Here is a 20,469-nt window from a genome sequence, read left to right as displayed (position 1 = left end):
TAAATCCATACGAAAATATGACTATACAAACACGAAATACCACACCTTGTATCAAGAATCATAGACAAGTAAGGTAACATTAGTCGCCTAGTGAAAATCAATCGGTGAAAGGTTAATGGACGTCTAGAATCAATTGGATAGCAGCCAGCGTTAGTTTATGAAATTCCATGATATATTAACAAAATTAAGAATAATTTGCTATACTATGCGACAAGTGCGCGCTCACCGAGCATGGGCTCCCCGGTGGACAGCGCGGCGCACTGCGCCAGGCACTTCTTGTAGAACAGGAACAGGTCCGCGCAGCTACTCATGACCGCGCCCGCGCCGCTGCCCGCCCCGCCCGCCCCGTCCGCCCCGTCCGCCCCCGCGCCCCGCGCGTCCTGACACAGAGCCATTCAGGCCACAGAACACATATCGCCTCAACTTGATTACGGTATAAATGCAGATCGAAATTGTTACCAGGATCAATATAGTTTTAAAAAATATACATACTCAAAATACAATAAACTGGGTTACCAGAATATACAAAACTTCAAGAACTAATGAGAATAAAACTCGGGCGGCGGGCGAAATGCACTCCCAACGTGGACTTTAGTTAAATCGTTGTTCCAACTTAGGCCCCAGAGCCCCGAGAATACTGTCACTTCGATCTGGTTATTAGCAGAAATGTTTCTGAAAACTGTGGTTTCAACTTGGTTGCTAAAGTTGATGTGCGTCTGGCGAGTCAACGCGCGCCCACCTGTATGAACCGGTCCATGAGCGCGCGCAGGTTCGTGTCGAGGCTGGTGATGTAGAGCGACAGGTGCGGCTCGAAGCAGATGCCGATGAGCCCGACCCACGGCGAGCCCTGCGCCGCGCCCGTGCGAGGCTCCTGGCGAGGCGAGCGGACGGGATCAGACGCTGGATCCAGTAGTGATATATAAAATGCGACGAAATATAATAAATTTGGCCATCACGAGATGTCCGGCAAACGTTTTACTGTGCTCTTAGACGATGAGGAGTTCCTTGTTGTGTATAAACCCTGAGCGCAGCAGCCATGTCATGTTGACACTTCCAATGGAGTATCCTAATTCAAAAACACGACGGCTTTTATTATAATAATTATGACTAGAGAAAAGAGCGTAGACCATTTTTCGTGACACAAAACGGCTCATTTTACTACCGAGGCGCGCCAATAGATGTTTCTGGAAATATCACTAGGACTTTCGTGAGGCGTCCTAATGGTCTTCATAACGATGCAACTCATGCGCCGCAGATTTTTGGAACACCATAATTGACCTCGCATCGCAATTTTTCTTTTAGTATCACTGATATAATCACAAACATTTTAGGCCAGAATAAAACAATCTATTTTTAACGTTTAACCATGAAGAAATTACCATTAAAGGAGAAATTTGAGATTGTAGGTCGCCCAGGTGAAGTTCTCCGCACCGCAAGGATACTGATCCTAAAGGTGCCTTCTCATAATTCTTCTTTCTACCACAAGTCTTTCACTATTCAGGCTGTTAAGCTTTGGAATGCCTCGCCTTTGGCTATTAGAAAGGCAAAATCTGTCCAAATCTTTAAAAAACTTGTGGAAGATCACTTTTTGTATCAATCAACTGATGACCCGGGATATTTCACTGATCCCTTCTTCTCTTTTTTTCATTTTATATTATTTTTATTTAAGGATAATAATTTATTTTATTTATTTTGTATCATATTTAATCTATTATATTATTTTTTACTAAATATCATTTATATATATTGTATGTAATTGTAGTTACTTATTTATTTTATATTATATGTATATATTTAAGTAATGAAATATTTATTTTATGTGTATATATATATGCACCACCTAACCATTTTCTGTACCTGTTTTTTATCTTCGCCATTGGTTGCCTGGAAGAAATCGCTATGAAGCGATAAGGCCGCCAAATTGTTTACGTTGTTTTGTTATACTTTTCTTTTTTTTCTATGAACTTTTTGTGGTGTGCAATAAAAGTATATTTATTCATTAATACAAGAAATATACAAACAATTACTGATACTTTACCTCCTTATCGTCATCGTCGAAAGCTAGCTTACTGGATTCTTCATCTGCACCCTCAGACCCCAACTCCGTACCTTCAACATATTGGTTTAAGTACGCTTTTATTAGCTTGAGCTGCACGTGAATGTTAGTGATATTAAATTTTTTTTCATTCCATCGCCACTACGAGGCACGGGTCTCCACTCTAAATGAGCAAGACTCAGGCCGTAGTCCACCAAGTTGGCAAAGAGCGGATTGGTCTTCATAAGTTTTCGAGAACATCGTGGAAAACCTTCAGGTATCCACATTCTATCCTTCCCAGTCAATTTTAAAGAATATCTCCGGCATCGGAGCGAAATATGCGTAGAGAGCGTATTTCGATGGATCCGTATGGTGTTGCGAAGGCTTCGGCTTCGCTTCGCTCGGCACATCCCCAGAACATACCTCTAACTTAAAGGAGTTGCATGCTTGTATAATTTAAAAACAATTAAAATATCAATTGCTCTAGCGGTGAAGGAAAACTAAACTCTCCTCATTTAGAATGGAGTCCCGGGGCCAGTGGCGCGCCGGTAGCGGGCGGGTATTGTCCGCAGCGAGGCTGTAGCGGCTCACCGAGGAAGCGCTTGTGCAGCAGCAACTCGAAGTTGTACGTCTTCTGCACGGCGAACAGCAGCAGCTTCACGTCCAGCTCGCCGCGCCGCGCGCGCATGGCGCCCGCCAGCGCCGCGCGCGTCGTCTGCGGAGGTACACTGTGGTAGCGACCACGATAGGATGACGGTAAGCCCCGCGCCGCAATAGGGAATAGGAAATAGGGAATTATAGCACTTTATCTATGATAAACCCGATGATTATATTAAATATCAACAAATCATAGTTTGTATACTCATTGATAGTGTATTGAAAATAGAATAATGGCCTTTAGTAGACTGTCAAAGAAAAATATAGGATCTATGGCGGGAGACGCGAGTTTGACAAGATAGATTGGCGGGAAAGAAAAGTTAGCACGGATTTAGATTAATGAATTGAAAATAGGAGATTTTAAGTAAAGTATTGTGTGGATAGATCGTTACAAATTGGGAATAGATGATTTATAATGGAAACGATATAGGTACTTAACGAAATGTTGTTGTGGCGGAACAAGAGTCGTATATACTGGTGATGGTGTTGAGATAAGTTGTTAAAAGTTGTTGGTACTATGGTTGTACCTGATGTTGCATCAGATAAGTATATCTCATCCTTTGGATTATTTAGGTATCATATATGGAGCCCTAGCAATATTTTACACAGACAGTTTATGTAGCAGAGGTTGCTGTATACTAACAACTTGTTTCAAAAGTCCTGATGTTATAAGTGACCATAGTAGTTATGTTTGACCTGTTTTATATGTCTTGTATCAAAGGGCCTAGCGTTATAACATATGACAATATTGTAATTGTGTTTATAAGTCTTGTTTTAATTGATGGAATATAAGAGCTACGGTAGAGTTTCTTGCCAGTGGTCTTCTCTGCCGAAGACAGCATTCCGAACTGGTAGTAGTCATTTGAAGGTAACAAGTAATATGAATTATAGAGAAGCTTAATATACAGTATAAGAGTCGGTCCAGTTGTTTTATTTCACTCCTTGGGATTTCAGGTTTATAGAGTACAGACCCACAACACTGCTCTAAAGCAGGTTTGTGGGCTTTAAAGATGTCTTTTATAAAATGAATACTTTAATAGTAAGGAAGAATAGTAGTCAGTAGAATAAATAATTACTGCTAAGAAACTAGGTATTTAGCTTCAATAATACTGTTAATTAATGAAAGATCTAAGTGCCAGTGCCAGTGAATACCTTGGCCTTCCATTCTTTATATTTTTTTAGCACGCTCTTCGCGTGTCTTCGTACGCGATCGAAGGTCCCGCTCACACTCATTTGCTTATATGTATTATTGTATTTCTCATACGAAGCCCATAAAAGACATCCTAATGGATCTGTAGAACTCTGTTCGATGCTCCCATTCTAATAAATTGGTTGTTGGTATTGCATTTTTTTTTTCTAATGAAAAGAATGGTTGGAACGCGGCTGGTTATGACATAAATTACCATGCATCATAAAAATTAAAGAGAGCAGAACTCACAGAAACACTTGTATGTGCTAATGTCAGTTTGCGGCTATTGCTTCTTGTGAATGTCTTGGTTTGTTGGTAATTGGCAAGTGACATGGTGCCTATGCTCGTGGTCACTGATGCTGAGAGCAAAATTCGGGCACGACGTGGGAGCACGTGCCGTGCGGTCACGAATCAAAACGCAACCGTCACCACCCCTGTTAATCCCGCGGGTGTCGTACGAGGCGACTGAGGCTAACGGGAACACAACCTTCTGCTCGGTGCCCGACTCACCTTGCAGAAGCGGTGCGCGAGGCGCTCGCTGAGCCGCCAGGACGCGGGGAAGATGGCGGCTAGGGATTCCTCGAAGCGCAGCAAGTACTTCTTGAGCCACGCGTAGCGCCGCTCCACGAACGAGATCCACGCGCACTCCTGCTCGCTGGAGAACAGGTGCTCGTACTCCTGGGGCCACGAGCGAAAAGATGGATACTATTATATGCTGTAGTAGTAATTTCACAAATATGGCAATAATATACCTGTAATTTTAAACGGGGTAAAATTCTCCTATAACCTGATGGCATGCTTTGGCAGGTGGATACGTTAATTTTACCCCCCTGTCGGAAGCTGTAATGTTTGTCTCGTACCTATGCTAGCCAGACGGTGATAAGTGACGATGCCGTCTAAGATTGTAGCGGGCTGACCTGTTTGGAGTTTGGCATCCAAATCGGTTTCTACGCGGCATCGTACCGGAACGTCAAATCGCGGTATATCGTTGACGGTACGGCGCTAAATCCATCCAACCCTACAGGCATTATGGCGGTAACTAAGGATCGCTAAAATATTGCATTAATCTAATGGTTCGTGTATTTTGAAAAACGTATTTTTATTTATATTCTTAGAGAGAATATTTAATTTCAGTAAATAAAACTAAACCTACGAATGACGTTACGTCTATATAAACATGATTTATAACAACCTATCATTTCGTGAGTTTTGTGTTATCATTATCAAACTCAATAATCTTTAGTTGCGGTGGGGCCACGGAGCGCGCCATGACACGAGTCAACCGCCGGACGCAGGGGATCCAGCCGAACGGCGTACCTGCAGCTGCGAGGCGAGGAACCACTGGATGAGCTCGTGCTTGACGGCGGGCTCCAGCGCGTCCACCACGCCGCACGCCTCCGCCAGCGTGCGCTGCGACACCGCGCCCTTGCCGCCGCCTGCGCACAGCCGCTCAAACATCCTTTCGGTGCTGGGTAGCCCACGCGAGAAACGCTGTAGGCTACATACCGTCACGCTGAGACCGATAGGAGCACAGAATTCATGAAAAGAGTTTCAAAATCATCGCGGGTTTTTCCTTTTGAGAGCTTGCGCAGGTGGGCCATATGCCGAGTCGATCAATTATTACTTTAGCCTAAAACAAAGAGTATAACAGACCGCACCGCAAAAGTGAAAACAGTAACTGTGTTTTTTATTAAATAAACAGGATGTGAACCTGCGGTCTGAGCGCTTTAACCAATTAAACAACGACTCTTCTACAGTTGATGCCCAAATCAGTACATGCCTTTTATATCAGCCTTATGGCAATTATGCATTTTCAATAATATATAATAATAGCACAATAAACCGCTAATTACACACATTGTTCACCTCAGAGCGTGACGACTCAGCCTAACTTACAACCTACGGAAAAATGCGTGTGCGGTGCGCCACAAGAAGTCTTCACTTCAACAAATATTTTCTACACGATTAAGTCGGAGCCAAGTAAAATGTAGAAAGTTACTATTGATCATACACTTCGTATACCTTTTTATACAGAAGCAAGGAAAGTACCAATAGTTCTATATTTTACTTAGCAACACTGCATTGAGCATATACGGCGTTGAGGAATTCCTTCGACTGCTTATGGTCGCACCGGTCGCCCCTACGATTTTCGGAACTTCCCCTCTATTTCTCTGGTCGAGAATCAAAACCTGATTTCCTTGTCATTTCCTTTGAAATATCTTCTTTCCAACAGAAAAGAGTCATCAAAAGCGAACAAACATAAAAAGCATACAGGTCGAATCGAGAGCCTCCTCGTTCCGTGCAGTCGGTGTGGGGCGTACCCGTGAGCGCGTCCTTGAAGTCTGCCAGGATCTGCGTGGCGAGCTGCGCGCGCACGGCGTGCACGTCGTCGCGCAGCGCGTTGAGCTCGCGGATGTCGCGGTACAGCCGCAGCTGCTGCAGCACCTGCGCGCGCACCACAAGTGACAGGCGCTCGATAGAGCGGCCGAGGCCAATATGGCCAATACAATAGTGAAGACTATCCACTCATTTGTACCAGTGCTCCAAGAAATATTGGTAACATTTATAAACTGTGAAACTCATGATGAAGATGGACTTGAAAATCATTGAAAAACGGATCAAAATGACTTAACTTATATGTTTTCAGTTTTTGAACATATCATCTAAATAATGGTCAAGTATTATGTATGTCGTACTCTAAGATACAGAGTTCAATAAAAATATTAGTTGGAGACCTAGTCTACTTTTATCATTTCGATTTTCCAAGTATAAACTTAAGATTGATGAAGCGAATTAATTCCCTGAAAAATTATTCCCAAAATTTTTAGTTAAATGTCTATATAGGAACAAAAGTTTCACTTTTACCGTGGTTTCATAAATCCTCAGAATCTTTTTTTATACATTTTAACAAAAATCTTATTTTTAGCAAATTAAAAAATTGAATAATCTACGAAGTTCCATCTTTTTACATTGGCGCTACTAATTGAGCCGTTGCGTTATTAGTCGTCTGTAAAAGCGGGCGATAGAGGCTCGCTACTTACGCGTGTAACATCGCTCCGCACTCACCTCCATGATGGCCTGCAGCGGCAGCAGCAGCTCCTTGTACTGGCGGCGCTGCGCCGCGCTGCGCAGCGCCGCCGCGCCGCCCGCCAGCATGTGCAGGTGGTTCAGCGCCGTGATGGCGGCCGTGAGGTTCCACTTGGCGCAGTCCAGCTGCTTGATCTCCGCCGTGATCTCGCGCACCATGCCCTCGCTGCGCTCCGCCTTCTTGTTGATGTCGGCCACCTGGCGGCGGAAGTCTCGATCTCACCGGCTCTCAGTGAGGTCTTCGATTTTTAAATCACTTCAATGTTTAAACCTATTACATCCGGGGCGGGACGGTTTCACTAAAGGTCGTAGCACTACGGATGCAGGCGCTAAACTTTTAAAACAAGTTTACGATGCCTGGGAATGTTCGCAGAATGCCATTGGTGTTTTTTGTGATCTATCCGTAGCATTCGATTGCGTTGATCGTAAAACCTCGCTCGTTAAACTAGCCCACAGTGGTATCGAAAACGTTGCTCTTAATTCGGTTGCCTCTTATCTCAGTGACAGAACCCAAAGGGTATCCATAAAAGACATTAAGTCGCAAGGGTCGTCTACGTGAACGGGTGTCCCGCGGGGTTCAATTTTGGGTCCCTTCTATTTTTGTATATAAATGATCTACCACACCATGTCAGTGAAACTTGTGACCGGCGGCGTGCACTGCATATACTGTCGTACAGCGCACAAGATACAACGGGGCGCACCTGCAGCGCCAGGTCGGCGACGCAGCGGCGCGCGTCGTGCAGCGCGGCGGTGCCGGCGGCGCGCTGCAGGTGCTGCGCGCGCAGCAGGCGGCGGATGTCGTGCGTCACGCCGGCCAGCCGGAACTCGCAGCGCGCCGCGGCCGCCTCCACGCCCGACAGCGCCTGCTCCGTCGGGAACACGCGGTTGATGTAGGCCACCGCGTCGAACTAGAACAGCGGGCGCCGTAAGGTGTAGTACCAGAGATAGACTAGCCTCATATGTATATTGCTCACTCTTTGAGTTGAAGAACTTGTTAGTTTAATTGAACGCGATGATCACGCTATAAGCTATTATATATTTTGACACTAAGACCAAAAGCAGCAACCACAAATGGAGAATATTTCAAAATTGGGGTTTTTTCTTTTCAGAGCTTCTACTGCGTGTGCTGCGTAAACGGTTATAGCTTCGATAAATTCATTTATGACAAAGTTGTTCCCCTTTAAAAGTTAAAAAAGTCTATGACGGGATATGTCTTTCTTTTAAGATTGACTTATATGCGGATGAAGTTGCCAATGGCCGCTAGTAATATTAAATAGAGGAATGATAATTTTGCTGTTTTTTGTGTACCAAATAGACTTAAAAAATACTGCACCAATTTTGACCATAACTAAATCAAAGCTAAGTTATGAGGAAGTAAAGGTTATAATTAGAACCTTGCAATTTGCAATAATATATGTAACCCAAACTTGCAAAATTTTGCCTTTAAAATTTATAACAGACTTAGACTACATAGTTAAAGTACTAATTTTTTTAGTTTATCACATTCAAAACAATATGCGACTTTGTTTTATTGTATGTAGGGAGATATATAATATGGTTTGAGTTGCGGTAACAATCTTGATGAAATTGAGCAAAGAGACTGCTTACAAGACATAAAATATTTTTTTTAACTTGAGTTGTAAAGATTTTACATAAAGTTTAGTTTTGTTGAACCAATTTGTGTGTTTTAGTCAGTAAGTGATCATACATATTATGAGGCTAGTCTATCTCTAGTACTAAAACATGCATGTGCTAAAAAAATATAGATATGGGAGGCCAAGGTATTCAGATATTCACTTCAATACCAACAATGTTCAGGATGGCACTTAGATCTTTCATTAATTAACAGTATTATTGAAGCTAAATACCTAGTTTCTCATATTAAAGTATTCATTTTATAAAAGACATCATTAAAGCCCACCAACCTGCTTTAGAGCAGTGTTGTGGGTTGGTACTCTATAAACCTGACTTCCCAAGGAGTGAAATAAAACAACTAGACTGACTCTAATACTGTATATTAGGCTTCTCTATAATTCATATTACTTGTTACCTTCGAATGACTCTACTACCAGTTCGGAATGCTGTCTTCGGCAGAGAAGACCACTGGCAAGAAACTCTACCGTTGCTCTTTTATTCAATCAATTAAAACAACTTATAAACACAATTACAACATTGTCATATGTAATAACGCTAGGCCCTTTGATACAAGACATATAAGACAGGTCGAACATAACTACTATTATCACTTATAACATCAGGACTTTTGGAACAAGTTGTTTGTATAGAGCAACCTCTGCTACATAAACTGTCGGTATAAAGTTATGCTAGGGCTCCATATATGATACCTAAATAAACCAAAGGATGAGATATACTTATCTGATGCAACATCAAGTACAACCATAGTAAGTACCAACAACTTTTAACAACTTATCTCAACACCATCACCAGTATATACGACTCTTGTTTTGCCACAACAATATTTCCTTAAGTATATCGTTTCCATTATAAATCATCTATTCCCAATTTGTAACGTTCTATCCACAATACTTTACTTAATCTCCTTTTCTCAATTCATTACTTTAAATCCGTCCTAACTTTTTTTTTGCCGCCAATCTAACTTGTCAAACTCGCGTCTCCCGCCATAGATCCTATACTTTTATTTGACAGTCTAATAAAGTCCATTATTCTATTTTCAATACATTATCAATGAGTATACAAACTATGATTTGTTGATATATTTAATATAATCATCGGGTTTATCATAGATAAAGTGCTGTAATTCCCTATTTCCTAACACATGCATGTTGGTAGATTGCTCCAAATTGATATGGCCACCTCTTGTATTCTACTTGTACCTGTGTTTAAGAATTTGTTTTTATTAGCTTCTTTTATAGCTATAAGGGCTGATTTTTTTTTTTTATCAAAACATAGCCTGCCAGTAGAATATATTTGATGGATTTTATATGCAACAACTGTCAAAATGTTAAATTTACTCCCTAGCTAGAGACTACGAGGCTTGCAATTGAAAAATTGGCTCAATGTGGTGCACGAGATGATTATAGAATAACAAGCATTGTTTGACGCACCTGATATGTCATTATATTTAACACCTAACAATCAACCTTATAGCAGGTTACGAGTCTAGTCTGAAACTTTCAACGGAACACGAAGAAAACGCCTTCAATGAAAGTTACCATCACGTAAATAATAACTTACTTCTTCATTATCAAACTGCTCTGTTCCACCCATCAACTCTTCAATACGGCTCAACACAGACCCCGGCAAGTTGAGCTGCACCTCGGGCCCACTGTCCTTGTCTTCCAGAACTTCACTGGAATCCATTTTTCTTTTTTATTAGTATTTCATTACGATATTTATTAAATTCTCTACCAACAACGCAACACAAAAACTTCAAAACGATAACAAGTCATTTCCATTTGTCAATCGACTTGGCATTTTGTTTTGTCATAATGACATTGACATTTAAAAATCATATGCTTGTTCGGATACACCAGATATTTAAATTTTTACTATGAGAAAATTAAAAATCGAATTGTGTATGTATTTTAAATAATAATCCTTACCTTTTTATTTTCAAATATAAACACAATGTTACTGAATAGTAAAATGCTGTTTTTAAAATATTCCACGTTAAATTGTTTCCATTCAATTTCTATAATAAAGGTATCGCATCGTTTTTTCTAACCAACAGGCTACAATATACCATTGTTATTCATTCCAAAAGGTAAAATTTAATTCAGTTTTTTCACGCGCTGGTCGAGCGTGGTTGTTTGTGCTATTTAGCTATGATGAGCGGCCGCGACCTCTCTCCGTGATAACTCCACAGTGATTGTAAATTTGTCATTGTTGTTCTAGTGCATATTGTGATCAGTTTGTGTTTAGAAATGGCTCGTTTAACGGAGGAGATGGTGATCGCTAGATCAAAGCAATCGGATTTGTCTTCCATAAAGAAACTCAACTGCTGGTAAGTTCCTACACGGAAGAATGATTCAGGGTAAATTATGCGGTGTAGCAAGCAACAAGGGCTGTAGAACAATCTCATTTGACCTCCGGTGCGTTAACCCTCGTTTTTATCCCACTGCATCTAGTTCAACCGCTCAGCGGTCCATATTTATAGTACGCGTGGGAAATGCATATTTTTTTCATCAATTATTGACAATGAACTTATGCCTAGTTTTTTTTTATGATATGGAAACTGTGTGGTTGTGTAAATAAGACTGTTTGCTTTGCGCTGTTCGAGTTGAGCAAGTTCCGTTCATTTTTAACTAACGTAATTCACATTTGGTAACTGTCAGCAATTTTTTTTCTTTTTACTGAAGTTAAGTTAAGTAACTGGAACAAAAACTAGTTTCTAACTGTTACTGTTATTCACTTGACTGCTTTGCAAAAAAAGTACTGCCTACAATATTATTTTTAATACTACCTATCTGGTAGTTGTTACTTTTGAAGATTATATATATTATATTATTTAGTATCTGTGATTAAAAACTTGCAGCTTAAAACTTGTGAAAGCATGAAGCTGTAAAGAAATTAGAGGTTCTTGGTCAAAAAGCTGGCTCTGCAATATTTCTAGATTTTTACTTATTAATCCTTTCATATCTGTAGCTGCTAGAGCTGACAAAGCTGTGTTCAGCTCCAAACCTAGCTTATTTAACCCACTAGTTTTGGCATTAGTGGGTTTTGATTTGCTTTAAATACAATTTACAATCATATACTGTTCTTGTATAGAGAATTGAACAGGTTGATACCTTTACTATAGACTAAGTTGTGATTTGGTATTTAGCCCAATCAAATAACTATCACCAAGACATTAACCTCCCGTTTTTTTACACATTGTGAAAAGTAGCTTTCATCACTCTCTTTCCCTTTAACTATCTCAATGCCAAAAATCAAGTGGATTTGTTTTCTTATCTAGGACTCATACGAAGGACAAACAAACAAACATACACAATAGACACTTTTGTATTTATAATATTAGTAGGGATTTTGCTTGCTGCAAGTTGTGGAATGACAGCTGCTGTAACTTTGGAACACCAAGTTTAATTTAGTTCAGAGAGTATGTTGAATGTTTGTTTCGGTGACTCATGGCTTTAGTCACGGCTACACATTAGAAGCTACAGCTTACAGGTAAGTCAGCCCACACCTAGTGCCTGTTGCAATCAATGTTACATCATGTCTGTGCAACCCTCAAATGTCAGCATCTATTAATGCCCTACATTAGTAAGCATAATATACAATAGTACCTACTCGAGACACTCAGATTCGCTTGGCGTATTTTACTGTAAAATTGTGTTTAGGTATTCCCGGAAGATACTTCTTTATTGATATTATAAAGAAAAAAGTTTTCTTTGATTGTCTATTGCATAACAATAGGTCATATATTTTCCCTGACTGAGAGCATAGCTTGTACCTAGGTATATAATGACTAACATTTTGTCAAGACCTACAGTTTTCGATGAAACTTTGGTGAAAAGCTAGTAAAAGAATAACATTATGCAAAGTGATGTGATGGAAAAGCACATGTTTCATCTGATAGGTATTTAAGATTGTATTTTATCTATTACATAAATTGCAGACAAAATACGACCTTGCAGATAAGGTCGACGTGACCTCACGCATCTGGCAATAACATAATAATGTAAACATTGCCAGCTGTTTGTTGGTGTAATACCACGGAGGCAGGATAGCTACAGGGGTGTTATAAAGCCGTATAGACAGAGCGATCGTGCGGAGCGACGCAGGCCCTATACTACGGATGCCAGTAAGGAATTAAGGATCCTCCGTCGACCGACATGATGTCGCGACGCTGCTTAACACATTTCGGTATTACTACTACGGTCGGACTTCTGCATCTCTATTTTACCTCTGTAATAATGAAAAATATAATCTTATACTTAATATATATCCTAGCTGAATAGTTTGTTTGAGTTCTACGCTAATCTGTTTCTACGCGACATCGCACCGGAACACTAAATCGCTTAGCAGCCCGCCTTTGTAGGTAGGGTAACTAGCCACGGCAAAACCAGACCAGACCAGACCAGAGAAAATTCTGAGATTATCTTACCAAATTGCCCCTGCCGGGAAGAGAACCTGGGACCTGCTATTTAAATTTACAGCACTTACCGTTGCGTCAGGGAGGTCTTCAAAAAGTTGATTAAAATTGATGCGGTCCGATTTAAAAATGCTTTCAGTGTTGGATAGCCCATTTATCGAGCAAGAATAAGCCAACTTTATCCGAAACAGAATAAAACTTCTGGTAAGAATATATTTCCCATACAAATTTAAATCCGCTACTCTACACAATATTGGGTATATTGTGTCGCGTCGCATCACGCTCCCGCCCTTTCGGACTTTGTTACGCTGGGACGTAGGGAGCACGCATAGCTGAAACCGATTAGGAGCGGACAAATCTTATATAGCGCTTATTACTTTACCATAATATGCGCATATACCTAATACGATGCGTAGGTAATATAGTACTCTGGCAGATAGGGGGGGTTGTTTTAGTCCGTGCAAGTCGGACATGCCCTGCCATAAGGCAGAAGTCCGAAGGGATTTTTTTCCTACTCGATTAAAAAAAAAAAAAAAAAAAAAAAAAAAAAGGTAATATAGTGCGATTACAAATTAGTAACTGTATAGAGGCTTAAGCCGAGTCGTAACGTTTACTTTGTTCCAATAATTTTGTTTAAAAAAGAAATGCCTCCTATTGCTAATTTAGTTGCATCAATTTATTTTAGTTTGTGCATTGTTTACAACACAGACTGCAACAGTGGCGGTGCGGTTCAAAGTTACATAATCTCGACCCAGATCGCAATTATTTAGAACTTTAAACTACGGGCGACTTGACCAAACACGGCACCGTTTAAAGTTAAAAAGTAACAAAACCATAACTAAGCTACCCACGGTGAAAACACCCTGTCGCAATGCCCCCTAAATAATGATAAAATGTAAATAAGGATGTCTTTATTTAGCATGCAACCTTACACTATACTTGGATTTGCCAAGAGCTACAAAACATTAAAACATCACAGAATATAAGTTATAGAAAACCAGGATATTCCTATTCAATCTCCGATTCAAAATAGGTAGGTAGCTGGTAGGTGTACGTTAGAAAGTATTTGGCCATAATGCTGTAACATCTGGGAGGCAAACAATTGCGTCATCAAAATAGAACAAGCGGCTACCCACGACTTTGTCCACATGAAATTTCTGATAAGTGAAAGTTTCCTTTACAAACATTCATCCCCTATTCTACATATGCGAATTCCCTTGATTTAATAAAAATGTTTGTAAAATCAAAAACAAAAATGTATTAAATCTTACTGGATTTTCCAACACTAATTTTATCTTCTTATGGGTGAGTTTTCGTGAGTTAAAGTTGCCATTATCTATTTAGAAGATAATTAAATGATATTATTGGACCTGCGGAGGGGTCCATGAACAAAGTACCCGCGTGGCCGCTAAAACATTACGTTACTACTTTAGTTAGCGGGGGAACAACTAGTTAATAAGTGGCAGTTCTTTAGATATCTCGAATAGCGACTAGTTTGATTTTACAGATGCAAAAGTGATTTTGTAACCTTCAATCACACCAACACGTATCCGCAAGTAGTATGCACGGGCAAAGTCGCGAGCTCAGCTAGTTTTTCATAATAGAATGCTCGTGCAAACTTCAAATATTTCCATACTCGAAAACGTCACATCGGTTGTGAGCGAACAAATCTTGTATACTTGGCTTCAAATTTCGAGTTTTTGAACGAGGTGAATAGCTTTCGCTTGCGGAAGTGGGATTTAATAGATATCAATATTTATTCAACTTTCCACTAAAGGCGGAGGTTCTATATTGATTTATTCTATACTAGCCTCTGCCCGCGACTTCGTCTGCGTGGACTTCAGAGTTGGGTCTAAAGCTTCGCTCTTTTTAATTATATGAGAGATCAGTATAGGAAGTATGTCCCTTTCCATAGCATAGGTGACATGCATACAAAATTTCAAAGCTGCCTGCCCGCGGCTCAGCTCGCAAACAATTTCCCTCGGAAACTAGTTAAGGAATCAGGATAAATGTAGCCCATGTTTCTTTCCACGTGAAATGCTAATCTATTAAAGTTCATCCAAATCCGTTCAGCCGTTTTTGCGTAACAAACATCCACACTTTCATATTTATAATATTATATATATATATATTAGTTGGAGTAGTTTGTGATCCGTGAGTTGGATAACTTTTTGAATTTCTGTTTAGGGGATGAGAGTTAGTATGAAAGGGTGAGTTTTCAAGTTATATCGATGAAAATTATATATTCGTATTTAGATTGACAGTGTCAGTGGTAAAGTACATATCTCAGGATTTGTAAAAACCCCACCACTCCCACCAATGGGATCAAGGGTGTTGCGGTATAAAGTTTATTAGTGCTTTTTGTTGAAAGTTTGTATTGGTATATAAGCTTTTCTTGCCGTTCCTTGTATAGGTCCTGACACAAAATACTTACCGCTACAAACTGTCTTTCATAGTCAAAGTAAAATTAGGGTTCGTTATAAAGAGCCCGTTTTAAAACTTATTTCCGTGATACATGATTTACCGTGTACCTAAGCAGTGACGCATACGCTTTGGGTGCATGTAATTGTTTGCTTAATTGCTTAGTAAGGAGTGTGTGTGTGTGTGTGTCACCAGTCACGATTAAATTGATGTTTTGTTCGCGCGGCGTGGAATATTACGAGCGCGTGGGCGGCGGAGAATATTAAATTCGGTGCAGTACGGCGGCCATATTTAGTGTATTAAGATCCTGGAATGGCTTCGGTTTGCCACAATCTGTAACCACACAAAATGCGGGTAGCCCCGATATACTAAATACATCTGCGTAACCTTTGCAACAAATAATTCCGCAAGAAAATGTATCCGACTATCATAGTTAAGCCACAAAAGCAGCATTAAGAGGCCGCCCAGATAACATTGCGTTATGATCTTTAGTTCACGCGCCTGAACCGCGGGGCACTGGTACTTGTTACACCGGGTTGAATAAAACATACCAGTAAGCTCTCGGCCTGTAGATGTTTAAACAATAAAACCAACAACTTTTGTAGTACATGACTTTTTTTTAAACTTGTGTTTGTGTTGTGAATGTTAGCAAATTTGATTTCGTATGTATATTTGGTCAAAGATAAAAAAGTATCTTGTTCAGACTGGTCCTAATTATCTATAATCTGTGGTCGGCAGGAATTCAAAATAGAAGGAACCCAGATCCAAAAGAAAAGTCCTATAAAATGGCGGGAATAGGAGAGGAAGATTGAAGAAGTTATCTCTTGGGAGTTAATTAAAAGTGTGCTGTAAGTTAAGATAGATTGACGTTTGAGTTTATAATTTGCTAAGTTGTAATTAGAGATACTAAAACGATTAGACGTTGTAAGATATGAATATGGGGTTTCGTTTACATAGATACTCATACTACACTGTAATGTAACATCGGCAACAGCGATTCTAACTCACGACGCAAGGGTTTGACAACAGGGACAGTGCACTCTGGTGACTATTGCGCTGATCAAATTATGTATTTGGTTTCACAGTGTAATGTCACTTTACAGGAATAGCATGATTTATTAATATTTTTTTATGAAATAAATTAATAGTGAATTATTAAAAATTCGTTGAACAAAAGTTGTTAATTTGTTAATAATAGGAACTACAAGGCCGCGAGCTTTCTGGTATTTTTTTATTTGACGCTCGAGGTATCCATCTCGTAATTTCTGATTTGGCGGAGTAGGCAGCATAGCTTTCCACCGCGGGGTGACTCACAGATCGCGTAGGCCGAGCTTATGGAGTGGACTGGATCGATGGTGTACAAAACAAAACACAGTCACAACCGGGCCCCGCTCAGTCACGCGGCACGCCGTACGAATGCTACTTCGACCAATAAATTTAGCATATCAAAATCAAATCCTAATGTGAAATGGTCAATATATTCGAATCCACACATATTTTGTCGCCACAAACGTCCAAATGTCGATAACGGCTATTAGAAGCTCAATATACTTAGTCAATAATTACTTTTTAGGGTTCCGCACCTGAAACTTTTTTGAAGTTCTACTTCTTTTGGCGCGTTAGGGAAAAATTATGAGAGTAAATTTTTACGATGCGCGCGAACACCGTAACACAAAAAACCGACACCCTGAAGTAAGCTATAAAAGGTTTGACAGTTTACACTTTGAATTGCCAAAGTCTGCGGGCTCATTCCGGCGATTCCATTGTTTCAATTGTACAAACAAATATCTCAAATTTTAATGATGAAACTTGGTTTTCCGATAATGAGATAACTACATAATGCGTTATAATAAATCTTTCAATGTATTAAATACCTTTTTTTATTGTAAGAGTAGTTTTTTCTATAAACGCAGAATATGGCGAGAGATAGATTTTAAACGATTTTTATCTTGTTAAGCCAAAGAAGTATAACTACTAATGCGTCTACTAAAGTATACCCATTTCTTTTTTTTTTAATCCGCCGCTGCGCAAGGAAGGTCGTCAAAACTATACTAAGCCTCAACTGTCCTTCCGTTGATCTCTTAGCGGATTGTGTCGATTTATTGTTATAGCTGCAATAGAAATACACACTTCAAATTACAACTACATGTATACAGATCGGCGGACAGACAGATTGATGGACAGCAAAGGGTCAGCAATAGAGTCATGTTGATAACCTTCATTTTTCTCCCCGGGAAAAGGACAAAATATTACCTTTTCAGACAGATTTATCAACTCTTTTTGACGCTTCTTCGGAAAATTGACGCACAAGTGGGAATAATATCCAAATAATAAACGGGGATAAATTCCTATACCATGTCCCCGTGCTTTAGCAGGTGGACAAGTTTAACTATTATAATTTTTGTCTCCTGCCTTTGCTAGCCCTGCTGGTGGACACGTCAATTGTATCCCCCGAGTATGTCGTGTCTGTGCGCGTGTGTGTGTGCGTGTGTCTGTCTGTCTGTGGCATCATATTTCCGGAACGGGTGAACCGGTTTAGATTTTGCTTGAAAGGTAAATTAGTCGGGAGTGTTCTTGGCTATATTTGATGAAAATTGGTCCAAGGTGGCCGCCGCCACAACATGGCGTATTACGTATTTTTTGGTATCAAATGAAAGGGCTTGACTAGAAGAACAATGTACACTACTATATTGAAATTTTGGGGTTATAATTTTGAAATTTTTGTCTCCTCCCTATGCCATTCCAAAAACCCCGGAGCTCGTGATCAACACTCGAGCATGCTCACTGCTAGGTGTGACCCCAGCAGAAGCTATCGATTGCTCCAAGTAGGCATACATTATGTTGTATGGCGAGTGGCCTTGCGCTGTGCGACGCTTGCGGTTGAGGCGGCTCGCTCGCTGTAGGTACCACGAGTACGTGTTGCTTGACCAAATACGTTCAAGGGCGGCAATTATAAACCAGTGCCCTTAGTAAGACACTTGTTCGCTCGCAATCGAGTATCGAAACACTGTTGCGCTATTGTTTTTGTGGCAGTTTTATGGGAAGCTTCACCCGTAGCGAATGTCGATCAAGCGAAGCAACCGATGCTCAAGCCGTAAAATGTTGGATGGTAACATCTTAGACTGCAATGACAAGCAGAGGGGATTGCAGTTGAGGGATAACTTGTAGTGGATTAAAAAAATGTTGCTAATCATCAGTATTTCACCACTGGGTATGTTGCCTGCCTCATCATCATCATCATCATCACGTCAACCGATTGAAGTCCACTGCTGGGCATAGGTCTAGCCCAGGCCGCTTTTTTCCAGCCACTCGGTTGCTCCCGTCTGTCCAACTCGTTGGGGGCCGACCAACTGCGTTTACCTGTGCGGGGTTATTATATTCACATGTAAATGAATATTCAATACGACAACCAGACAAATCTGTACGAAATAATTTATATTTTCTGACCAGAAAACTCTTAACCTATTTTATTCCATTTTAACGAAAAGTAGAATTGGGATTTTTTTTTCTCCATTTTCGGTTCTTTTTTTTTTTCATTCTTAGTGTCGTTTTATGTTGTTATGTTTTCTTTATGACCGACTTATAAAGAAGGAGGAGTTTCTCAATTCGGTTGTATTTTTTTTTTATGTTTGTTAGCTCAGAACATGTGCTCCCATTTTCATCAGGTCAAGATCTTTTGAACTCTTCAAATATTATATGGACACTTATAGCGATCTGAGTATCGAACATGCCAATCTCATACTAAAGGTACTACAAGCACAGAAGGCAATAAGTATAACTAGTTATGGAAAATGTATTTATCCTTCCTTACCGCTCACGACATAATGTATATTATTTATTTATTCTCTACACACAAACAAATCTCATTAGGTAATGAAACTATTTCCGCTTTCGTTTAAGTACTCATTCTTGTTAGTAAAACAAAAGTTTTTTGCAAGAAATATCATTTTTAAGTCGGTGCCAAGTAAATTGTACTTCGTATTCCTTTTTATATAGTAGCTGGGGAAGTGCCAGTAATTTTATTAGTAGTTAATGGTTGAGGAGTTCTCCCGACAGGACACCATTAGCTGTCTTATTGTGACGAGCATAAACCTTACCTACTATACATATACCATAATCGAATCGCAACAACGCAGTGTAGTTCTGGTGGCGACTCCTCGATTGCGAGCGAGCAAATCCTCTACTAATTATAATGAGTTGCTGAGAATATTAGGAATAACGCAGACTACGCGATACAGCATATTATAGAAATACCACCAAGTTACAGTCCACCAAACTTCAGATCTATCGGACCTGTGAAAGTTGGCAAGACCCAAACGCCTGAACTGAGACCTTCATAAATTATAGCTAAGCAGAAGCTCTGCAAATGAAAACATTGCATCAAAACCGGTAAATTATTTAAAAAAGCAACAATGCCACATACAGACATACGGAGTCACATTAACTTATAACACCCGGGTTTTACGAAGGGGGTTAAGATAACTGGTATCGACCGCTCCCTACCCCTGAGCTGTAAGCAGCTTACCGTCACAATCGCATCGGACATGTTCAAGCCGCGCGCTCTGAACCTCTACTTCCGGGAGCTCTGCGATAAAGGGTTTACGTTCCATTACCATGGGCTTATACCCTCGTTGGTCTAGAGGTTAGCGTGGTTGCCTGTAGACAATTAGGTCCTGAGTTCGATTTCCGATTCCGTGTTACGCACGTTAGGTACTGGGTTTGTCTCCACCGAAATGGCAGTGTCAATCGTCGTGCTCAGCTGGCTGATTCTGTATCTCAGTTTAGACCAAAAGCTAGCCACTGTAAAAAGTTTTCATCAAATAACGTAATTGTATCTGCCAACCCAGTTTAAATGAAGCAAGTTTTAAACTTAGGTTGGCCTGATGGGAGGTCTGAACATGTTAATAGGTTTTTTAATTTCTGTAAATTCATGGGTGTAAGTAATACTACCCGCGCATGTAGAGGTCCGGTCAAGTAAAAAGTCGCACGTTTCTTTATTAAAACCCG

General features: G+C 40.2%; 2 protein-coding genes across 5 annotated transcripts in view; one reads left to right on the top strand and one right to left on the bottom strand.

The window, feature by feature from the left end:
* Window positions 1-10,399, bottom strand: part of LOC120625145 — a 40,269-nt gene extending 29,870 nt beyond the window's left edge. The window contains exons 1-10 of the mRNA XM_039892107.1: window positions 10,185-10,399; window positions 7,670-7,876; window positions 6,948-7,166; window positions 6,203-6,326; window positions 5,199-5,317; window positions 4,392-4,559; window positions 2,627-2,750; window positions 2,039-2,109; window positions 740-871; window positions 227-380 (exon numbers count right to left, since the gene is read on the bottom strand). Of these exons, the coding sequence (XP_039748041.1) occupies window positions 227-380; window positions 740-871; window positions 2,039-2,109; window positions 2,627-2,750; window positions 4,392-4,559; window positions 5,199-5,317; window positions 6,203-6,326; window positions 6,948-7,166; window positions 7,670-7,876; window positions 10,185-10,310 (1,444 nt within the window). The 5' untranslated portion in view covers window positions 10,311-10,399. The remainder of the gene's footprint in view (window positions 1-226; window positions 381-739; window positions 872-2,038; window positions 2,110-2,626; window positions 2,751-4,391; window positions 4,560-5,198; window positions 5,318-6,202; window positions 6,327-6,947; window positions 7,167-7,669; window positions 7,877-10,184) is intronic.
* Window positions 10,400-10,696: 297 nt separating this feature from the next.
* The window catches only part of LOC120624901 (cilia- and flagella-associated protein 410-like), a 37,214-nt gene continuing 27,441 nt past the window's right edge, over window positions 10,697-20,469 (top strand). For all 4 annotated transcript variants that reach the window (XM_039891684.1, XM_039891682.1, XM_039891683.1 and 1 more), the window contains exon 1: window positions 10,697-10,953. In XM_039891684.1, coding sequence (XP_039747618.1) covers window positions 10,874-10,953 — 80 coding nt within the window. In that variant the 5' untranslated portion in view covers window positions 10,697-10,873. The remainder of the gene's footprint in view (window positions 10,954-20,469) is intronic.

Source organism: Pararge aegeria, chromosome 7 (assembly GCF_905163445.1).
Source record: "Pararge aegeria chromosome 7, ilParAegt1.1, whole genome shotgun sequence".
NCBI lineage: Eukaryota > Metazoa > Arthropoda > Insecta > Lepidoptera > Nymphalidae > Pararge > Pararge aegeria.
Note: the sequence above shows the minus strand (reverse complement) of the source record. Positions and strands in the feature narration are given on the sequence as shown.